We start from the raw sequence: 19,651 nt of genomic DNA, 5'->3' as shown, positions 1-19,651 counted from the left end.
CTAGAGTCATGCACCCAAACAGGGTTAAAATAAATACAAGGCATAGGTGTTTATAGAGTAGCCAAAATTACCTAATGCTATTAAAACTAAGGGATTTGAAATCATTTGCACTTCCATTTAGGCACACAACAGATTATAAATCATCCTACATAATGTTATGAACATTCTATGAAAATATTGACATTTATAATATTTATTGACTAAGTCCATGTCAAAAATTGAAATCAATCTTTGATGCTCCTAATCTGATTATTAGATTATGAGACTTTAACCTGGATTTCACAAACAGGGTCACACATCCGGAAATAGATGGGACAGCATGAATCATCATGTTTCTAAGAATTTTTTTAAAGTTTATTTGTGTGTGCTCACGTGAAACTTCCGCGTGCGCACGTGGAACTTCTCGTGTGCGCGCAAAACTAAGCTTAAAAAAAATTCTGCACATGAAGGTTTTGCGTGAGCACATGAAACTAAACTTTAGATTTTTTTACTCCAATGTCACCTTAGGGGCTCGGTATGTTTCACACTAACTAGACAGCTAGAGTGCAAGCTGCCTTTGATGTCAACGTGGACATAGCAAATATTTAAACTAATACAAAAATAGTTATTATATACTAGATTTGCAAATAAAAAAATCTGCATTAAGTTACAAAAATTTCACTAGTGGTATCAGACTTTTTGGACAGAATGTTAAAGGAATATTCCATTTTCTTAAAAGAAAATCCAGATAATTTACTCACCACCATGTCATCCAAAACGTTGGTGTCTTTCTTTGTTCAGTCGAGAAGAAATGATGTTTTAGACGAGAAGTTGTGCTTTAAAAGTGTATATTTGTTATTTTTCTTGTCAAAAATGACAATCGTTTTGCTAGATAAGACCCTTATGCCTCGTTTGGGATTGTTTATAGTCCTTTGAAACTCCGTTGAAAAAAACTGTTAAGTGTTGAGTTAAGTGTTAATTGTTGGTGTCTATTAAAGTCCATCAAAACTAGAAAAATCCTGCAATGTCTTCCTCAAAAAACACAACCTCTTCTCGACCGAACAAAAATGACACCAACATCCTGGATGACACGGTGGTGAGCAAACCATCTGGACCTCTCCCCCAAGAAAATTGAATATTCCTTTAATATCATCATGCAAGGGTACGTAAAGACATAAAGGGATAGTTCAGCAAAAAAAAAAAAAAGTCTTCATTTACTAACTCTCACTGTATAAATTTCTTTGTTCTGATGAACAGAAAGGAATATATTTTAAAGACACAGGCACAGATAAAAAGCCTATGAATATTACTGCTGCCGAATATTGTTTTTGTTCCTGTACAACTACCAATATTCACACAAAGATTACACTACATATTGTCAATTCCTCAAAATACTGTATATGGAAGCTCCTAATTCCCACAAGTAAAAATACTGTTTCAAACGAACAATTAAGGTCAAGAGTGCACAACTCAGCCCTTAAGGACAAACTGTCTTGTCAGGAATGAAAGCGAGAGGGACATGTGAAGCGTAAAGGACTCAGACGACTTTCTATACTGAAATAAAAATAGATGGATATGATGCTAAAACTAGATCAAAAACAGTTCCTACAATTTTTTTTTAAATCAAATGTCTTATGTAGTTTAAAAACCAAACAACTAAAATTTATTAAAATAAAATAAAAAAATCAAACACAAAGACGTAACTTAAAATGTTTTCTATTGCATTTCCTAAAAAAAAGAAATATCACAAAAAGATAAGATACAGTGAAATATTATTTCACTAAAGGATATTAGGGTTTCCGTGACAACAGTAACCCTGAGCAAACTCTCAATAGGCGACTGTTGTGGACTGGAAAAGCCCAGACACTTTCACCAGCTTGTAAAGCATCATCAATAATAAAAGAGGTCAGACCTAAGACAAGCCTCCCACAGGCTGGGGGTGGAGGAGGTGCAGTATTGAATGAGTTACTACCTGCTTATACAACGGGTGTCTGTCTGACAGTCTGTCTGTCTAATGTTCTGGGAATATAACAAAACTATGTGTCTTTGTGAACTTAGAAAAATCAATCACTCTGAGATATTGTAGTAAATGATTTTAATGCAGTTAGCTTTTTTTGTTAGCTTTACTAGAAATGCTTCATGTTTGATGTAATAAAGCAGATGGGTGTTACCTGATGAGTGGGGTCCAGACGAGCCAGAGCCAGTGCTGGATGGGCCAAATGGATCCAGAGACAGCAGGTCATTATTGGCTAATCTACTGTTTAAAGTAAGAGAAGAACATGTAGGTTATATAGCGCACTTATTAAAAAAATGCATTATCATGTCCGTGAACATATTTGTACAGTTTATTCATACTTTAGGCATGTGAATGAGTGATTATAGTATCAAGCAAAAATTTTTTAAAGGGGACATTTAACAAGACTTTTTTTATTGATGTTTTAGCTCAAAATATCATATAGATCATTTATAATAGCATGTTAAAATTACTACTTTGTAGGTGTGAGAAAAAATGTGCCGTTTTGGGTGTGTCCTTTTAAATGCAAATCAGCTGATCTCCGCACTAAATGGCAGTGCCGTGGTTGGATAGTGCAGATTAAGGGGTGGTACTATCCCCTTCTGACATCACAAGGGGAGACAAATTTCAATTACCTATTTTTTCGCATGCTTGCAGAAAATGGTTTACCAAAAATAAGTTACAGGGTTGACCTTTTTCACATTTTCTAAGTTGATAGAAGCACTGGGGACCCAACTAAAAAAATCAGATTTTCATGATATGTCCCCTTTAAAACAAAACAGATAAGATAAACAGATAAAGGTTTACAGAAGAGAATCTCTTACTCGTTCGAAAAAGGCTGTGGTATTTTGGTTCGTCCCAGCTCATCACCTAAAGATCAGACGTGACATAGTAAGAAGACGAGCAATGCTTTAGACTTTTGTTATGATCTGCTCATTAGTCCCAGATGAAAACTGCAGCTCATGTGTTTCATGCAGTAAACATAATGTTAAGATCAATAACAAACCTAATCAGATCAGTCAACTAGTGATTTGGATAGACTGTTAGAGGCATAGTGCAATGCTGCACTTAACTAATCATTAACAATATCAAAGCTAAGAAAATACACTTGATTTAGCAAAGAAGGTGTTCATCCATCCATTAAAGCGAAAGTTCACCCAAAAATGAAAATGTTCCCACCCTCATGTTGTTTCAAACCTGTATGAGTTTCTTAATTCTGTTAAACAAGAGATGATATTATGATAAATGATGTTAACCACACCCCCATTGGTTCCATTTGTTTTTCCTACTATAAGGAAGTGAATACACTCTAAAAAATGCTGGGCTGCCCACAACCCATACTGGGCAAACACCGGACAGAACACACTGCTGGGTTAAAATGTGTCAAGCCAACTTCTGGGTTTTTACAACCCATGAGTGGGTAACCAAAACCCAGCATTGCAGCTGCATGTTCTGTCCAATATTTAACCAGCATGGGCTAAAGACAACCCAGCATTCTTTAGAGTGTGTGTATCGTCAACTGTGTGCTTACCATCACTTATCAAAATATCATCTCCTGTGTTTAAGTATAAAGAAACTCATACAGCTTTTTTTGGGTGAACTATCCCTTTAAGTGCTATTAAGTTAGAAACCCGTATAACTGAATTGATGATTTAGTAACTTGAGGATTACGATTAAGTCTTTACTACATGAGACACATGTTCCTATTACCCTATTTATCACAAAAAAGCATCAAATACATACAATAAAATAATCTGCAAGTTACTTGCAAGACAGTAAACACAGCAGAGTCACTGTCAGTATTTAAAATTGTATGTATTTGAGACAAACAAATTTACAGTAAGACATATGGTACATTAAACAAAGGACATATGACAGTCGCGTTAAAAGACACAATAGGTTAATTGAGACACGACTGAATTTGCAATTTAAACATTTTGTTAATTTATTATAAATCCCGTCATACCCACCAACACAAACGCAGCAGCTGATCATAAATGATTAGATGTATACTCGCTAAGATTCCTAAATACTCACCTGACTTTGAGATAAAAGAAGGGAATGTGTGTTGTCGTGTCAATCCTAAGTTTGTGTAAGATGCAGATTTACAGAAACATTTAGTTCGGAGCATACTTTAGTTTAGTATATACCCAACTTGTGCATTTGTGATTTTATATGAAACCTTACTAAAAAGGTGTAGAAAAATTGACATGGATTGAATTCATTTTATAAAAATAATGGCTTTGATCCTCTTATATTCTAAAATTCTTGATATTACAGCCAAAGGTTCATTACAGTGTCCACTACATCTACTTCTGTATGCAAATGGCAATGCTCAGGGATGGGCAGTATTTTTAATACAACCCCAAATCAGAAAAAGTTGGGACACTGTAGAAATTGTGAGAAAAAAAGTAATGGAATCATTTACAAATCTCATAAACTTATATTTTATTCACAATATGTAGAAAGTGAGACATTTTGAAATGTCATGCCAAATATTGGCTCATTTTGGATTTCATGAGAGCTACACATTCCAAAAAAAGTTGGGACAGGTAGCAATAAGAGGCCAGAAAATTTAAATGTACATATAAGGAACAGCTGGTGGAGGACCAATGTTTAGGAATAGGAATGTTGTCCCATTCTTGTCTAATACAGACTTCTAGTTGCTCAACTGTCTTAGGTCTTCTTTGTCGCATTTTCCTCTTTATGACTGAAACAATTTGTTTTTTGTGCACAACCAACATAGGCCGAAAGCACCAAGCCAAACCACCCAGCCCAGGCCACCAAAACATACACGTTCCAGTAGCCTAGGCTAAATAGTTTAGCTTGGTACTTTCAGCCTATGTTGGTTGTGCACAAAAAACAAACCGCCTCAGTGTTGTACAACAACAATTGGGATTTTAATGCCACGATATTGGTGTTGCTAATGCAAAGTGCCGTTCGTTACCGATTGCATATGTCAGATTTTGGCATGACTCAATCAGAGTCAATGTAATGGTGAAGCAATAGATCAAATAGTCCAACTGATGGACGGTTTGCAAAAAAATGTCATGCTCCCTTGTAAAAGTATTTTTTATTATTTTCAAAATACAAAAATACAGTTTATTTTGATAGATTTTGTTGATGCTGTATTTTGTAGTTTATTTTGATACACTTAAAACTAAGGTATTTGGTATTGTATTTCAAAATGCATTTTGATGTATCTTTGCCCAACCCTGGCAATGCTGAGGTAACATCTTAATGTGATTTCAAATTTAACACGGCATGTATTGGATTAAATGGCTTATTGGGTATAATTCTCTGACAGATCTTATCGATTTCAGCACGTGCAGAAAGAAGAAATGTTTAGTATTTCAGCGCGAAAATAAATATGGATCTATTGTCTTAATGGATTTCCAGTATATAAAACTTTTCTGGGAGGTTAAAATCTTCACTATTGATGTGAGAACATGCCGCCGTGTAAACACTACATTCTGGCATGCATCTGTGTTCATTTAAGCCACAATTTACTGGAAAAATGTAAAATTATGATGGATAGAAAAACATAAACACACAATTAAGCAGTTAATCTTGCTCGTGGCTTAAGGAGGCAACGATGGACTACTCGGATGAGGAACAAAAAAAGATGTTTATTTTCTCATGGGATGAGTTGGCTTTGGAAGGGTCACCGGAGCAACATGAAGGAGACTTGGTGAGAAACGTCACGGCCAAGAAAAACGAAAAAGAGAAGTCAAAATGGAAGGCGCTCTCCCGAGCCAAACCTTCGGAGTGACATAAGGATAGAGGGGAAGGGGGAAAAAACGAGAGGAATACTCACTGGATTGGTTCCTCTTCAAATGAACCTGGAAACGAAAACATGCTTTTATTAATGAGAGTGAGAGGAGTTATGAAAACAGCACAGGACATGAAATGCTTCATCCCTGCATTCATTCAATGGATATTGGCCTCCCAGGACGGCACGCACATGCAGGAATGAGCGGAGAATCATACTGGGGAGATTACATATTCGAACCATACGTTTACATAACAAGATTCTGCATGCAGTCTAAACATTAAGAAATGAATGGCAGAGAATACAACTAAATTCACTACCGGGATTGTTTTGAAGCTGAGAAATGTCAACACTGGTCAGTAAGCAAAACACCAACAAACAGACAAAGACACAAAGATGGAAAGGGTTGGTTTGTTGTGAGTATGTGTATTCAATGTGATCCATATGAAGCATCTCTGCCCGAAACTGTCGGAATGAATGGAAAATCCTCTCACTCAGTTCAATAAAGCGTTTGATGAAAAGGAAAACACCAGAAAAAGAATGGACGGCCGGAAAAACTACAGCTAAATGGCAAACTGTGAGGCAAGGCTTGTGGAAAAAAAATACACATGCATGCACACACACACACACGCATAAAGGAAAATGTTTAGTCCCATAGGCAGATAGTGGCAAATGGGTTCAATTACAGCTCAGGCCACACACCAGCCAAAAGAGAGCGAGAAAGAAAGAGAGGAAGAGCGAGAGAGAAAAAGAGAAACAACAAAAAACAAGAGGAAATGGAAAGCTCAATAATATCAATAATTTATAACAGATGACATGGCATTCGTCATCACCTATATTTCCTGACTTGGCCAAACTTTTCATAAAAAAACATCCGCCAATGTGATGACAAAAAACCCCCAAATGAAACAAACACTGGATGAGGACTATAAAAAAACAAGAAAGAGGAGGAACAAAAGACGGGTAAGACAAATGATAAATATAGCTTAAAGTATTTATGAAACACATTTGAATTGAGACAGAAAGCAAAGTTCAAGCTTGGTAAAATGAAAAGACTCTTTATAAAAATGTCTGACAATTTATCTTAAAGCTAAAAGGTGTCGGCAAAGGTGTCTAAAGTTAACGGTTGCCCCCACTGTGCTCGCTGAAAACACAAGCTGGCACACGTAAGGATGTGTTATTGCAGAAATACATCACTGTCACTATTTAAATCACCACTAAAAAATAACGAATGAAGGACACAGAAAGAGCAGGACAAACACACACGGACAAAACAGAAAAGCAGTGCAGATAAAAAGAATCATAGATATCATAAACATGCTTTCTATGTAGCACATTATACATCTAATGTTTATCAACTCATAAATACACACACACACACAAAAAGTTCGAAACAAAAGTGTAGCGGTAAAAATTAGACAGGAACTCCAGTGAATTTTGCCCATTGTTGTAAATGCGTCAAAAAAGTGAAAGTTTTTTTGAAAGTTCAGTCATTGCTTAATCATCTTCGTGTTTTTTAAAAAGCTGTCGCATTCCTGTTTTCTGTAAAACACACATATTGAGTTTTAAAGGCAAAAGATGTTTTTCATACAATAAAAGTAAAAAGTGACCACAGCTGTCAAGAAAGATTTTCGGCAATGACTTATGCTTCCTCACATAAAGCGACAGCATATTTAAAATACACAAACACAATGCGTGAAGTCCCCCGTTCTCCATTCACTTTCATTGTATATGTTGTATTGGATATCTTGCATGTTCGATTAAAGGTTTGAAACAACATTTGGGTGAGTAAGTTATAAAAGTTTATTATATACTAACTTTTTCTTTGCAAATTTAACGTGCACACGCATTATGAATACTACATAAGACGAAAGGGTTGTGATGCCAGACTTGCCGAAGTCTTGCGGCAAATCTTTCATAAAAATCTGGGGATGATTAGATTAGTTTAAACGACTGGCTATATCAAGACAGTGGCTGGCTTTTTTTAATTAAATATCTTTTGTTATGGGCACAGCTCTTGCTTTGATGTGTCTCTGTGTATGTGTGGGTCTACCTTCGTGATCTTACTCATTAGAAACAGAGTCCCCCCCGTGCTTCCTGTGGTGAGATTTTCAAGCAGGAAGTTGTATGGGTTTGTTTACCAACAGCACACACACAGATGGACCACAGACGTAAGATACGCACACGGCCGACACACTGTACTGCACTGATTGTTATAGCTTACTTGACCGCAACTACACACACACACAAACACATGCATACATATGCATGCAGACATAGAGGCACTCCATCTATGATGGTAAATGACAAAAGAGCAGTTTATTTCCATGTGTGCTGTCACCTGTCATCTAATAATAATTAACCCAGACTAAAACCATTCAAAGATAATTTCATGTTCATTCTCTCATTGGAAATGTGCTATAACCCTAATGTGTGTTTAAACAATATTGTTTTCAATGAGCCAGTTGTGTAAAGCACAGGTGTGTAAAAATGTGTCTTACGCGCACACAAATAAAATGCATTTGCACTCAGGCACACAATTTAGTTTAGAAGAAAAATGTGTGTACACATTTGCAGCATCTCTCAAGAGCCGAATGGTCATTCTGTGAATACCATAATGGATTACTGCCCTCTAGTGGCTGATTTATTCAGTGAAAATCTGAGTTTTAGTGAAGGAATAAATGAAGCAAGCGACTGATACGGTATGAAGTGTGTGAGAACCGGCAGCATGACTGTAAATTATATCAACCAATCAGAACTGTCTGTGCTGATGCCATACAATCCAGACAACAAAACACCCTTTATATAGAAACCCAGGGTCCATTATTTTTTATTTGAATGAATGTGATTCCGAGTTCCCGTGCTTTTATGCTACGCTTTTCTAAATGCGAGTAAGGTATGACCATGGGAACTTTCGACATGGTCTGTGTGTTTGTGAGGAGTCACTTACTGCAGGAGTGGGCGAGAGCGTGATGTTTCCGATAGAGGCCTTCAGCTCATCTAGGGTGGCTTTTTGCTGGTGGGTGCCGTTGTTGGTCTGCACGGGTTTGATCTTGACGTGAAACTTTCTTGGCTCGTCCTCATCATCCGAGTCACTGGACGAATAAAAGGAGTTCTCTTTGGCATGTGATCAGAAGCTATTAAGGAAACGGCACGGTGAGTGTGATCGAAATTCAACTATAGGACCATAAGGTGGATAAGTAAGCTTTCTAGGGTTTTCAACACATGTTTTGATCTACACAGAGCGATGGCACAGCTTTGGTAAAGAAAACAGAAAAAAAAACAATGGCTCGGCTGTGATTCATATGAAATGTAACCAAGAAACATATCAGACTGTGTTCTCAAGCCAAAAACTGTGTTTGAGTGTTGGAGAATGAAACTCTTTCAGGGTTAAGATGAAAGTGGAAGAGATGGATCTTGAAAAAAGGATATCATTCTCGTTGACTTCTGGTCGGATACAGAAGCCCTCCTCGTCCAACTGAGGCACATTCTGCAGTGAACACAGAACACACCTCTTAAAAACGCCATTATTCACACTTTCAAAACACAAGGAGAGTCCGACTGAGGTAAAGCACAGTAATGTTAGCTATATTGTGAGAAATATGTAAACAAGCCCAAGAAGAAATCATCGGTAATGTTGTCTTTACTTAAAATCATAAGAATTATGGACAATTCTTCAACAACATTAGGTCACCACTCACTGCGTTATGAAGATCTATAGCACCATAGAAACCTGGGGGAGCTCCGTTGGAAGCGTTCTGTAAGAAGTATGAACAAAAGGAGCTTTGTGGATGCGATTCAACATGAATGGAATTTTTCCAATATAACCAGAAAGTGAACACTTTGATCAGAAATTAATGAGGTGCTATTACTAAATTCAAGAGAAAAATTTGTGTCGTTAATTACAGAGCCACGATATTACATTGATATTGCGTATAACATGGATAGTTTATTGATATTTTGTAACATAAAACATTTGATTAATTTGTGATATTGAATATTTTCAAAGGTGGTGTTTTTCATTTACTATACATTTTTAAGTATAAAGGCCTGGTTACAAAGACAAGGCAGTAGCACTTTACTTGAAGGGGTGTTCATGGCACTGACATGACACATTCATAATCATGACACGTGCTCTGAACATGAAGGAGATTTTATGCACGTTTATGACAACTGTCGTTAAGTGTCATTCGTTTATGTCACTTTTAATGCAAAGATGACATTGTTTGAGATGTCATTGTTATGACAACTTGACATTACCATAACTGACCACTTTTTAACAGTGATACAAATTGAATTTGTCATTAAAATGTCATTAAGTGTTAATACTCTGTAGCTGAGGTCAAGAAAAATATTAATAACGCTGTTATAAAACTATATGACAGTGTTACAAATATAATTTACCAATAAAATGTCATTAAGTGTTAATATTCTGTCAAATTGTTTTATAACAACATCATGAATATTTTTCAGTTCATAATGTTTTTTTTAAAGTTTCCGTCATTTGTTAAACAAATAAAATAAATTGTTAAATAATAATAATAATAATAATAATAATTTAAAATTGATACAATTATACTTTATTGCATTTGGAGACTGATTCACCTAAATTAAATGAAAACTGTACCATAATGGGTTAAGCCATGCAGCGTTGGGTCCATATCGCTGTAAAGTTAATTACATTAAATTAAATTGATTAAATGTTTTGTTATTTTTTTCTTTTATGTCAGAAAATTTCTTAACCCTCTGTGTGAGGAAGAACAAGTTCTGTTAGTTGTCAGTTTTGTATGTATTGTGCACATACATAAAGTTAAGTATAATCTTTTGACATGTCTGTTGCATCTTGTTATGGTATTTAAAATTATTTGACAGAGTATTAAAACTTAATGAAATTTAAATGACAGTTTAATGTAATGTTAACTCATAAAGCTAGGTAGTTTTTTAGATTTGATAATTATTCTGCTATGTCATGTTTATGACAGACTTATGACAAGTTATGATGTATTGGTTTATGTCAAGTATTCATAACAAAGACATCTCAAACAATGTCATATTTGCATTAAAAATGACATTATTAAATGACATGTGCATGGAATCTCCATGTTCATGACACCTGTCATGTCAAGATTGTGGAGGTGTCATGTCAGTCTTATGAGCGCCCCTTCGGGTAAAATGTTACCGAAAAAGATGTTACTGGTGTGTATCTTAAGACAAATCAATGGGACTGGAATATTTTAATATCTATACGCGCAAGTTTTTTTTCAGTTGAAACAGCTCAAACATGTGTTTAATATAGGACTCGCCTTAAGCCTTGTCTGTGAAACCAGGGGAATATCTTACCTTTTAATTCCACTACATTTCACATTAAATATCCTTTAATACTTGATTCTTTTCATAAAAGTCTAGTACTTAAGTAATTTAACTCATGGATATGTTTATATAAAAGTATACATAAGATAGAACTAGATTGTAATGTATTTAAGTATTACAGGTAAAAAAACAACTTGATTGTATGAAATGTAGTAGATTAAATAGTACAGTATTATGCATCAGAATGTAGTGAGGTAAAAGTTTGCTTGAAAAGAAAATACTTGAAAAAATGTACTTGAGTAAAAGTAAAAATATTTGAGTACTTTACACCTGAATATTTTAATGTAGAATAATTTTAAAATCAATTTGTCATCAAGTTGTTTTAACATCACAGGAATACTTACAACAGCTTCTACTTCTGCCGATTCACTATTCAAGACAGAGAAAAAGGTAAAACAAAAAATTAAGTTGCATTATTGCTTTTCTGTCATATACTCTTTTACACAGTCAAAATAAATATATATATTTCAAAATGTAGCAGAGAAGATTACTTTACTGTAACTTACGTGGAATCTGTATCTTTGTCTCTTCGCAGACCTGGTATGACAAAGGTCTTTCTTTTTCTAGGTTTGGCACCTAAACAGAAACAACAGTGACTATCACAAATCTACACTAATATAATTGTATCTGAAACAAATGTATTTAGATTTTCAGCCTCAGGGTGAACTGTTGTAAAGAAATATTACAGAAATAAAGAGCCATTATGTGTTATGTATGTCTATTTTCATGCATAGCAATAATTAAAACAAATAGCAGTAGAGAAAGTAGAGAAAATAATCCTGCAGACCTTCGGTGGCGACTGAGACGTTACATTCCTCAAATTCAATGAGTCCTGTAATTAAAACAGACAAACAAACTACTCAAAGGCATGTTGATTTACAATATTATGTATTTAGGGGCTATGATATTAATACTGTATTATCAGTGTGTCAGGAAACAACACACACACAGTATCATTCCTAAAAGCATTTGTGTTTCTAGCCCCAGACAGAAATCAAGTAAATAAACAAATTCATTCGACACAATTCAATAACGCTGCACACAAGTGAAACTTTGTACACCTCTATATTCATTTCCTGCTTATGAATTTGCCTATGTCCCTCCAAACTTTTACACTATCAACGTGACCCATTTCCACACTGACACACGGATGCAAGAAATAAAGCAAACTTTCATACCAAACAATTCACAGTTTCTACATTTTTATAAATTCATGACCTATCAACATTTCATCCAGTCTTAATAAATACCACAAACAGCATAATAATATTAATTCTGAGCTTTCGTGACTGGCTGTGAAGAGAGGAGAGATGCCCCTCAGTGCACTAAGAGCCCTTTAGAGCAGTTTTCTATTGTGTTAACGCGAGTAAAAGCTAATGCTTGTAAAAGAAAACATAAGATGGCATTTTACTACTACCAGACCCAAGCAAAAAAGCCTGGGGCGTAATATTTTCACCGCACAGAAAATGCCTTGACCTGAAAAAACAATAGTGTGTGATGTTTAACTCAAGCGGTTCAATAGTGTTTCTCTAGAGAACGGCAGACCTCACGCGCAATGTTAAGTGCAGTCACGACAGACCCACATCACACACAGTAACGTACATACAGTGTGACTGATCTACTCTACTGTACCAAATCAGATCTTTCTCTTCTGATTCCTTTAAAATACAAAAATTCATAACCGAGAAGACATATAGTGTCAAATCACAATATAATGATACACAGGATAAGGAACCTGTCTGTCATTTAAAAACTGCTTTTATTTTATCAGAAATTATATACTTGAATAATATGTGACTTCGGACCACAAAACCAGTCATAAGTAACACGTGTTTATTTGTAGCAATAGCTAAAAATAAATTGTATGGGTAAAAATTATATATATATATATATATATATATATATATATATATATATATATATATATATATATATATATATATATATAAATAAAATATTTTAAAATTATTGTTTTTTAAAATTATTAGGATAATAATTTAAAATCATGAAGATATTTTGTACATTTCCTACCGTAAATGTATCAAAAATGTATTTATCATTAGTAATATGTCTTGCTAAGTACTTTATTTGGACAACTTTAAAAGGTGATTTTCCCAATATTTAATTTTTTTCGCCCCCTTAGATTCCAGATATTCAAATCCGTGTTCCTGTATAGCTCATTGGTAGCGTATTGCGTTTGCAGTACAAAGGGTCCGAACCCAGGGAACACAAGAACTGATAAAAATGTATAGCTTTTAATGCACTGTAAGTCGCTTTGGATAAAAGGTCTGCCAAATGCATAAATAAAATAAAATAAACATGTTATTATAAGTAACACAAGTTTTTTTTTTAAAGGAAAATATTTTGGCACAATACTTTGTCAAATTACGCAAACTTCTGGAAGTATAACCAAGTTAATACCATGCACACATACAAAATAGGATTATATTGTATTCATTACATTGTGTTCCTTAATAGTTATGTTCATTGTAACCTGCCAAAAAATTTTTAATCAGATAAATTAAGATTGAGTTTTCCAAATAGCTTCAGGATGTTGAATAAAGTATTATCTAATGAGCTATCATCTGGTGCAATGAAAATACTTCTGGGCTCCATCGAACAATATTTATGCGCACAAATTCAAACATCAGACACAACAATGCCACCTAAATATGGAAAAAGAGGGTTTTGTTTAAATTTGTCTAAACAGACAGGCTGCTTGGTTTACATGAATGCATGTGTGTTCCTAACCATACTTTGAGGAAAACATTGCTAAAGAAAATACCCCCAGAGATTAAATGTAAATAAAACAAAAATGGTTCAAAAAGAGAATACTTTATGTTTTAAACTTAAAGTTAAAAAAAGTAATAGATTATATAAGGATCATTCATTACTAAACATAATACGGTTTTTAGCCTAAATAAGCTTAAAAAAATAAAGGCAGTCAACGGCATTGCCTTTTTAGATAAGGTAAACGCATACGTCTTCTATTACAAGCGCTCCCGCACATGCATGTGTTTGTATATGAGAGGTGCATGCAGTCATGCACTAACTTAGGATGTTTTTATAAATTGCGTATGTTGAGCACGGCATCTCGGATGAAGCGGTAATGAGAGTTTGCGTGTCTGGCTGAAGGCCAGCTCGCAGCCCAGCTGGATATCGCTGAACTGCTCAAGCCACCTCCCCAAAGCCCAGTGTGTCACTTTGGGATATTTTCCGTGGTACAAAGTTTGTTCAACCTTTTTCTCTCTCTCTGTATGGTTCGGGCCGCTCTGATTTCATCAGCTTGCCACACAGGTTATTGCTTTGACAGCAGTGCAATCCCTAATGAACAGCTTGATACGAGGGGAAGAATGTTTTGTTGACCGACACAGTTTTTAACCTCAATTAATTCTGCTGTCAAAACAAATGGAGGGCGAACCAAGCCTGAACGCCACGTCTAGACCCCTATACATTCATACATAGTTTAATTGGGCTACCTGTGCATGGCGGACTTAATATGATGAGAGTGCAGTGAGATTAAAGCCGTCACGAAAGCCAAAATCCAACGACTAGCGTAAAAAATTCTGTTTATATTGGCGACTAAACAGGTTTAAAACTGTAGCACTCCACATCCTTTTAACTTCAAGTGAGATTATATTCTTTGTGTGAAAAAGCTTGCACCCTGTGAAAGGAAGGAGAAGCAGGAGGTCAAATAAAAAAGACCACGGAGGAATAACAGAAGAAAAACAGCAAGTACGCAGGGGGGACGTGTAGCTGCGTCAAGCTCTATCAAGCTCAAGTGATTTAATCTTGAGTTAAGGTGAGCGAGCATGACATTCCACTTAGCATGTGACGGCACTGTTAACATGTGACAGGCCAACGCTGCCCGAGACCTGGGCTGAAAAGCCTCTGTAAGGATCACAGCGCTGCGAAACCTCTAGTGTAAACACCTCCACGCTACAGCAATCAAGTCAAAACACACTCCTAATGTGTTTCAAGTGCAGGTTCATGTATATTCCTAATACCCCACCCCAAACGTGCCACGAAGTCAGCTGTTAGTGAACTCATTACTTCAGTATTGTTAGTCATATCAAGACCAAAGCCAGATCAAATGATTTGTGATTTGGTTACCTGGTCTCTCTTTGCCTGTCCCTTTGCTGTCTGCAAGTTTCTGTATGAGGCTTTCGACAGAAGTGTTCTCCATGTTATTCACAAACTCTTGTTGCACCTTCATAAAAAAGCAGCATAATGAGTACATACTGTATGTCTTCACACAATGGCGTTATACAAATAAATTCAAAAAGAGGTTCGCTATTTGATTACATGGTATGTTGTTATTATTATAATATTGTATTATTATATCATGTTATTTTAGTATCTATACATGCATTATCTGATTTATAATTCCTTAATCAAATAAAATAAAAGACACACAAAAATGTACTACACTGATAATTACTCAATTCATTTTTCAGTATATCTCAAAAAGAGTGCACTAGAGAGACAACATAAAAATATCTACAGCCATAACATATCTACAGCTTCCACTCCCAACGCTGCGTGTGTTAGCAGAATTGGTGCCATACTAAGCAAAAAAAAAAAGGGGGGGGGGTTACTAGCACTAATAATTTGAATAGTAACAGTTTTCACCCTTTCTCTGACTTTTCTTTGCATTTTTCATATATGTGACCCTGGACCGCAAAATCAGTAGCATAGGTATATATGAAGAGTTTGGTTTCAAAACGCAATAAATCCATTTTGACAAATTTTGGTAAGAACGTGTTTTCTATACCAAGAAAGTGACAAGATGAAAACCACTCTTTTCTGTTACAAACTTTCACATAGCATCTTTAGGTTATAAAAACATAAAAAATTCAAATCCATAACATGATTTTCAAAGATTTATTATAAAAACTGATTATTTTTTCCACATAATGCAATAAATCCATGACAAGTTTTTACTAAAATGCTATAAATCTATTGAATCAATAGCCTATATAAATGTGCATTCATCTTTGCCATGTTATATTCATTTAGTTGACTAGTTGTACACACTAATTAAAAATATAAACATTAATGCCATTAATCAAAACACGTACTTTGTCATATTAAGAACACTGTAATTGCTGCGGTTATACTTGACGTCGTCCCTTAACGTTTTTCACAGCGATCAGCTGTAAAATGTTTTGGTCCTGCTTGATTTTCGTTGACTTTGAGTAAAATTATGGAAAGTTTTTCATAAGATCCGCTGGGCTCAATGTGTTATGACAGAAACTTGATGCTGTCGGCCCGGGCAAACAAGCACCCGTCTCCTTAGTGCCTCTTGCGTAAATTATTCGATGTTGATGACTTATGTTTCTTTCCCGTCACAGAAAACCATCACAGGTTTATCAATGCTATTAAAGTATTATTTTGTTTTTGTTTGTTTGTTGATCACGAAGTACAAAGTAGATGAGGAAAACTAGGATTCCGTGTACTCAACGCACCGCCATTGTTTGTTTACATTGCGTGAATGGTGCGCTGTAATCTGTGGAGCGGAATTACGGCATTCTGTAGAAAAGGGGGAGTGGCGTTGTCATAAACACAAAGCATATTAAAACGTGTGTACTTGTCCGTCTACTGTATGTTATGCTGGATTCACACGGAGGCAGAAAGTGAGCTACATTAAGTGGCCGTTCACATTATAAAGTTAACTATAACGATAACTATTTTAGCGTCCACATCACCAGACGATAGCGTTGCCGCGGGAAATGCGCGAGTTGAAATATCTGAGCTTTGGCGGAAAATCACGAGAACTTTCGCGATAATATTCACTTGTGCAAATCACTTGCCTTTAATGACATTTACTAATATTGCATATTTCTTGTAATAAAAACTTTTGCAATTGTTAACATGTCACTGAATATGTAAATATGCTGTTCTTGATGCATTTACACAGTGGGTAACCAGCAAGATGTCCCTGCCTGGAGGATGCCGAGTGCCAGCTTTCTTCAGCTGAGCGCTTTGGTAGCTCTGATACTTCAGTTGTGAGCTGGTTGGTTGTTGTGATACCTCCACTGTGATTGGATGGCCGTGTGAGAACTGACATTGACGAGGGGAGCTTTTCACTCAAAGTTGAATATTTTTCAACTCTCGGCGCTCAGCGCCGGTTTTCAGCGCAGAAGAAAACCACTAGCTGCTGGCTTATTTGAAAAACGCTGAGCTTCCATTGGAAACACCTGAAAACATGTGCCGGCCACGGGCGTTAAAGCTTTGGTGTGCACGCACCCTAATAGTTTGTGTAAACTAATATCTTACCTTTAGGCATAGTCAATGTGGTCGGAAAAAAAGGATTACGTAGTGAATTTCATAGCAACTTCATTAGCGCTGGATATCTGAGGTAATTTTATGTTATAGACCTCAGCAATGAGCTTCTCCACTGTCATTTCAAGTGCGCGTGCACTTGAAGTTCAAATAGACTTGATTGGCTGACAACAGTTTATCGTTAATCGCTCAGAAAGTGATCTCAACGATATCGTTCATTGTATCTTTATAATCATAGTTGTGGTGTGAACTTCGCTATTCTCTTTAATATAAAATGTAATATTATATATATATTATCCTGATAATGTTAATATAAACTGGGAGGATTATGATGCCAAGCTTAACACTCATTTTGTCTTCATTTGCCGTTTCGTCTTTTCCACAAACACATCCCATTGTTCCACATTGCTATGCAGATCTAGATCCCCCATAAACCTTGTGCTTTTATCCTGACTTGAGGACTTATCTACAGACAAACACTTAAACTAACTTGCATGTTCATGTAAACTTCAAGTTAAAAGATTACAAGTTATAAATATGCAACAAAATAAGTATAAATCTGATAATAACCACAGAGAAATTCAAATCTTATTTGCTTAAGGCTCGAGCGGTGTGTGGTTGGGTGGAAGTCTTGACCCACGCATGCAATAGTTAGTTCTGTGGTCAATAAACAGTTAAATGCCTAACAGAGCCTATGGTAGTATATGAATGAGATAGTTGTATCAATGGCCTGCATGAAAGTGTGTTTAAATAAATAACGGGGTGTGAATATGATATAAATCACTCTAAAGCAGACTGGAAACAGTACTGATTATTGTTTTAAAGACACTCTGAGGCTTTTATAAGCAATGTGCTGTTGATTTATGTTTTTATGATAGTGTTTATCTGCCTCTGGCGCCCTCTATAGCTGCCAGGTGTTACTGCAAACATATTGCATATCTACACCATAAATAGATTATGTTTATCTATAAACAAACACATTTGCTAGCAAATTATAATAGCCAGCATTAATACAGTGTTGTACATGTTTGTCTGCTCACCTCTCCGATCTGTGTGTGCGTCTCCTCAACAGACTGAGAGTATGAATGAATAATGTCCTGCATACGCAAGATGTGTTCCTCTTCAATGCCCTGGAATTTCTGTACACAGACGCACATAAAACAACATTCAAATTACTTTCTTAAAAAGAGTTCAAAAGCAGTTTAATACTGGATTCAACTTTTAGTCATTATGGAAAAAAGTCAAATTTCAGATGAAAGCAGATGTTAGAAATAATACATCAGAGCAAAATCTTTTTCCACCACACTCCCGTATGTGCGTGTCTACATAAGACCTTTTCTTAAGTTCTATGAATAGCTGATCTGGGTGGTCTGGGTGGCTAAGAAGCGCTATTATACAAACGCACAAACACAGCGATAATAAATATGCTTGTGTGTGTGTGTATAAATGATGGCTATATGCCTGATTTACTGTTTATGCTCATCACAGACTGACAGTTGGGCTTTAGAAGATTCGAGGGGAAGATGAGAAAAAGACCAGGAAATGAGTGGAAACAAGATAATGACAGTATAAGCAGAGCATGTGTGACCACAGGGAAAAAAGTGTTACCACAAGTGTGCATGTGTCTGTGGATCATACGAGAAAGCATCAATACAGAGTTTTTGTGTTTTTAAGAATTCAAATTATAGTTTGAGATTTAAAGGGGCCATGGCACAAGACTTTTTTAATATGTCAAATGAATCTTTGGTGTCCCCAGAGCACATATGTGAAGTTATAGCTCAAAATACCATATAAATAATTTACTATAGCATGTTAAAATTGCCACTTTGTAGGTGTGTGCAAAAAATGTGCTGTTTTGGGTGTGTCCTTTAAAATGCAAATGAGCTGATGAAATTCAAACACTGATCACAATGATGATGGTTTGTTGCAATTAAAACTCAATTGTGCTTTTTCTCTGCACTAAATGTCAGTGCTGTGGTTGGATAGTGCAGATTAAGGGGTGGTATTATTATAATAAGAGCTCCTTATGACATCATAAGGAGAGCCAAATTTCAACAACCTATTTTTTCATGTGCTTGTAGAGAATGGTTTACCAAAACTAAGTTACTGGGTTGATCTTTTTCACATTTTCTAGGTTGCTAAAAGCACTGGGGACACAGTCATAGCACTTAAACATGGAAAAAGTCAGATTTTCATGCCATGGCCCCTTTAATAAATTCTACTTCATGTTA

At 35.7% G+C, this 19,651-nt stretch overlaps 1 protein-coding gene across 6 annotated transcripts in view; it reads right to left on the bottom strand.

Annotated features, from left to right (window-relative positions):
• The window catches only part of fcho2 (FCH and mu domain containing endocytic adaptor 2), a 54,650-nt gene that overhangs the window by 14,174 nt on the left and 20,825 nt on the right, over positions 1 to 19,651 (bottom strand). For 4 of the 6 annotated variants that reach the window (XM_073860954.1, XM_073860956.1, XM_073860957.1 and 1 more), the window contains exons 7-18: positions 18,461 to 18,559; positions 15,249 to 15,345; positions 11,923 to 11,967; positions 11,642 to 11,711; positions 11,480 to 11,504; positions 9,467 to 9,523; positions 9,198 to 9,255; positions 8,716 to 8,891; positions 5,811 to 5,835; positions 4,031 to 4,075; positions 2,818 to 2,863; positions 2,151 to 2,236 (exon numbers count right to left, since the gene is read on the bottom strand). In XM_073860954.1, coding sequence (XP_073717055.1) covers positions 2,151 to 2,236; positions 2,818 to 2,863; positions 4,031 to 4,075; positions 5,811 to 5,835; positions 8,716 to 8,891; positions 9,198 to 9,255; positions 9,467 to 9,523; positions 11,480 to 11,504; positions 11,642 to 11,711; positions 11,923 to 11,967; positions 15,249 to 15,345; positions 18,461 to 18,559 — 829 coding nt within the window. The remainder of the gene's footprint in view (positions 1 to 2,150; positions 2,237 to 2,817; positions 2,864 to 4,030; positions 4,076 to 5,810; positions 5,836 to 8,715; positions 8,892 to 9,197; positions 9,256 to 9,466; positions 9,524 to 11,479; positions 11,505 to 11,641; positions 11,712 to 11,922; positions 11,968 to 15,248; positions 15,346 to 18,460; positions 18,560 to 19,651) is intronic. The other 2 variants (XM_073860955.1, XM_073860959.1) reach the window with 1 other exon arrangement.

The sequence above is a fragment of the Misgurnus anguillicaudatus genome, chromosome 22, assembly GCF_027580225.2.
Source record: "Misgurnus anguillicaudatus chromosome 22, ASM2758022v2, whole genome shotgun sequence".
Lineage (NCBI taxonomy): Eukaryota > Metazoa > Chordata > Actinopteri > Cypriniformes > Cobitidae > Misgurnus > Misgurnus anguillicaudatus.
The sequence above is the reverse complement of the archived record's forward strand: the minus strand, read 5'-3'. Positions and strand labels throughout refer to the sequence as shown.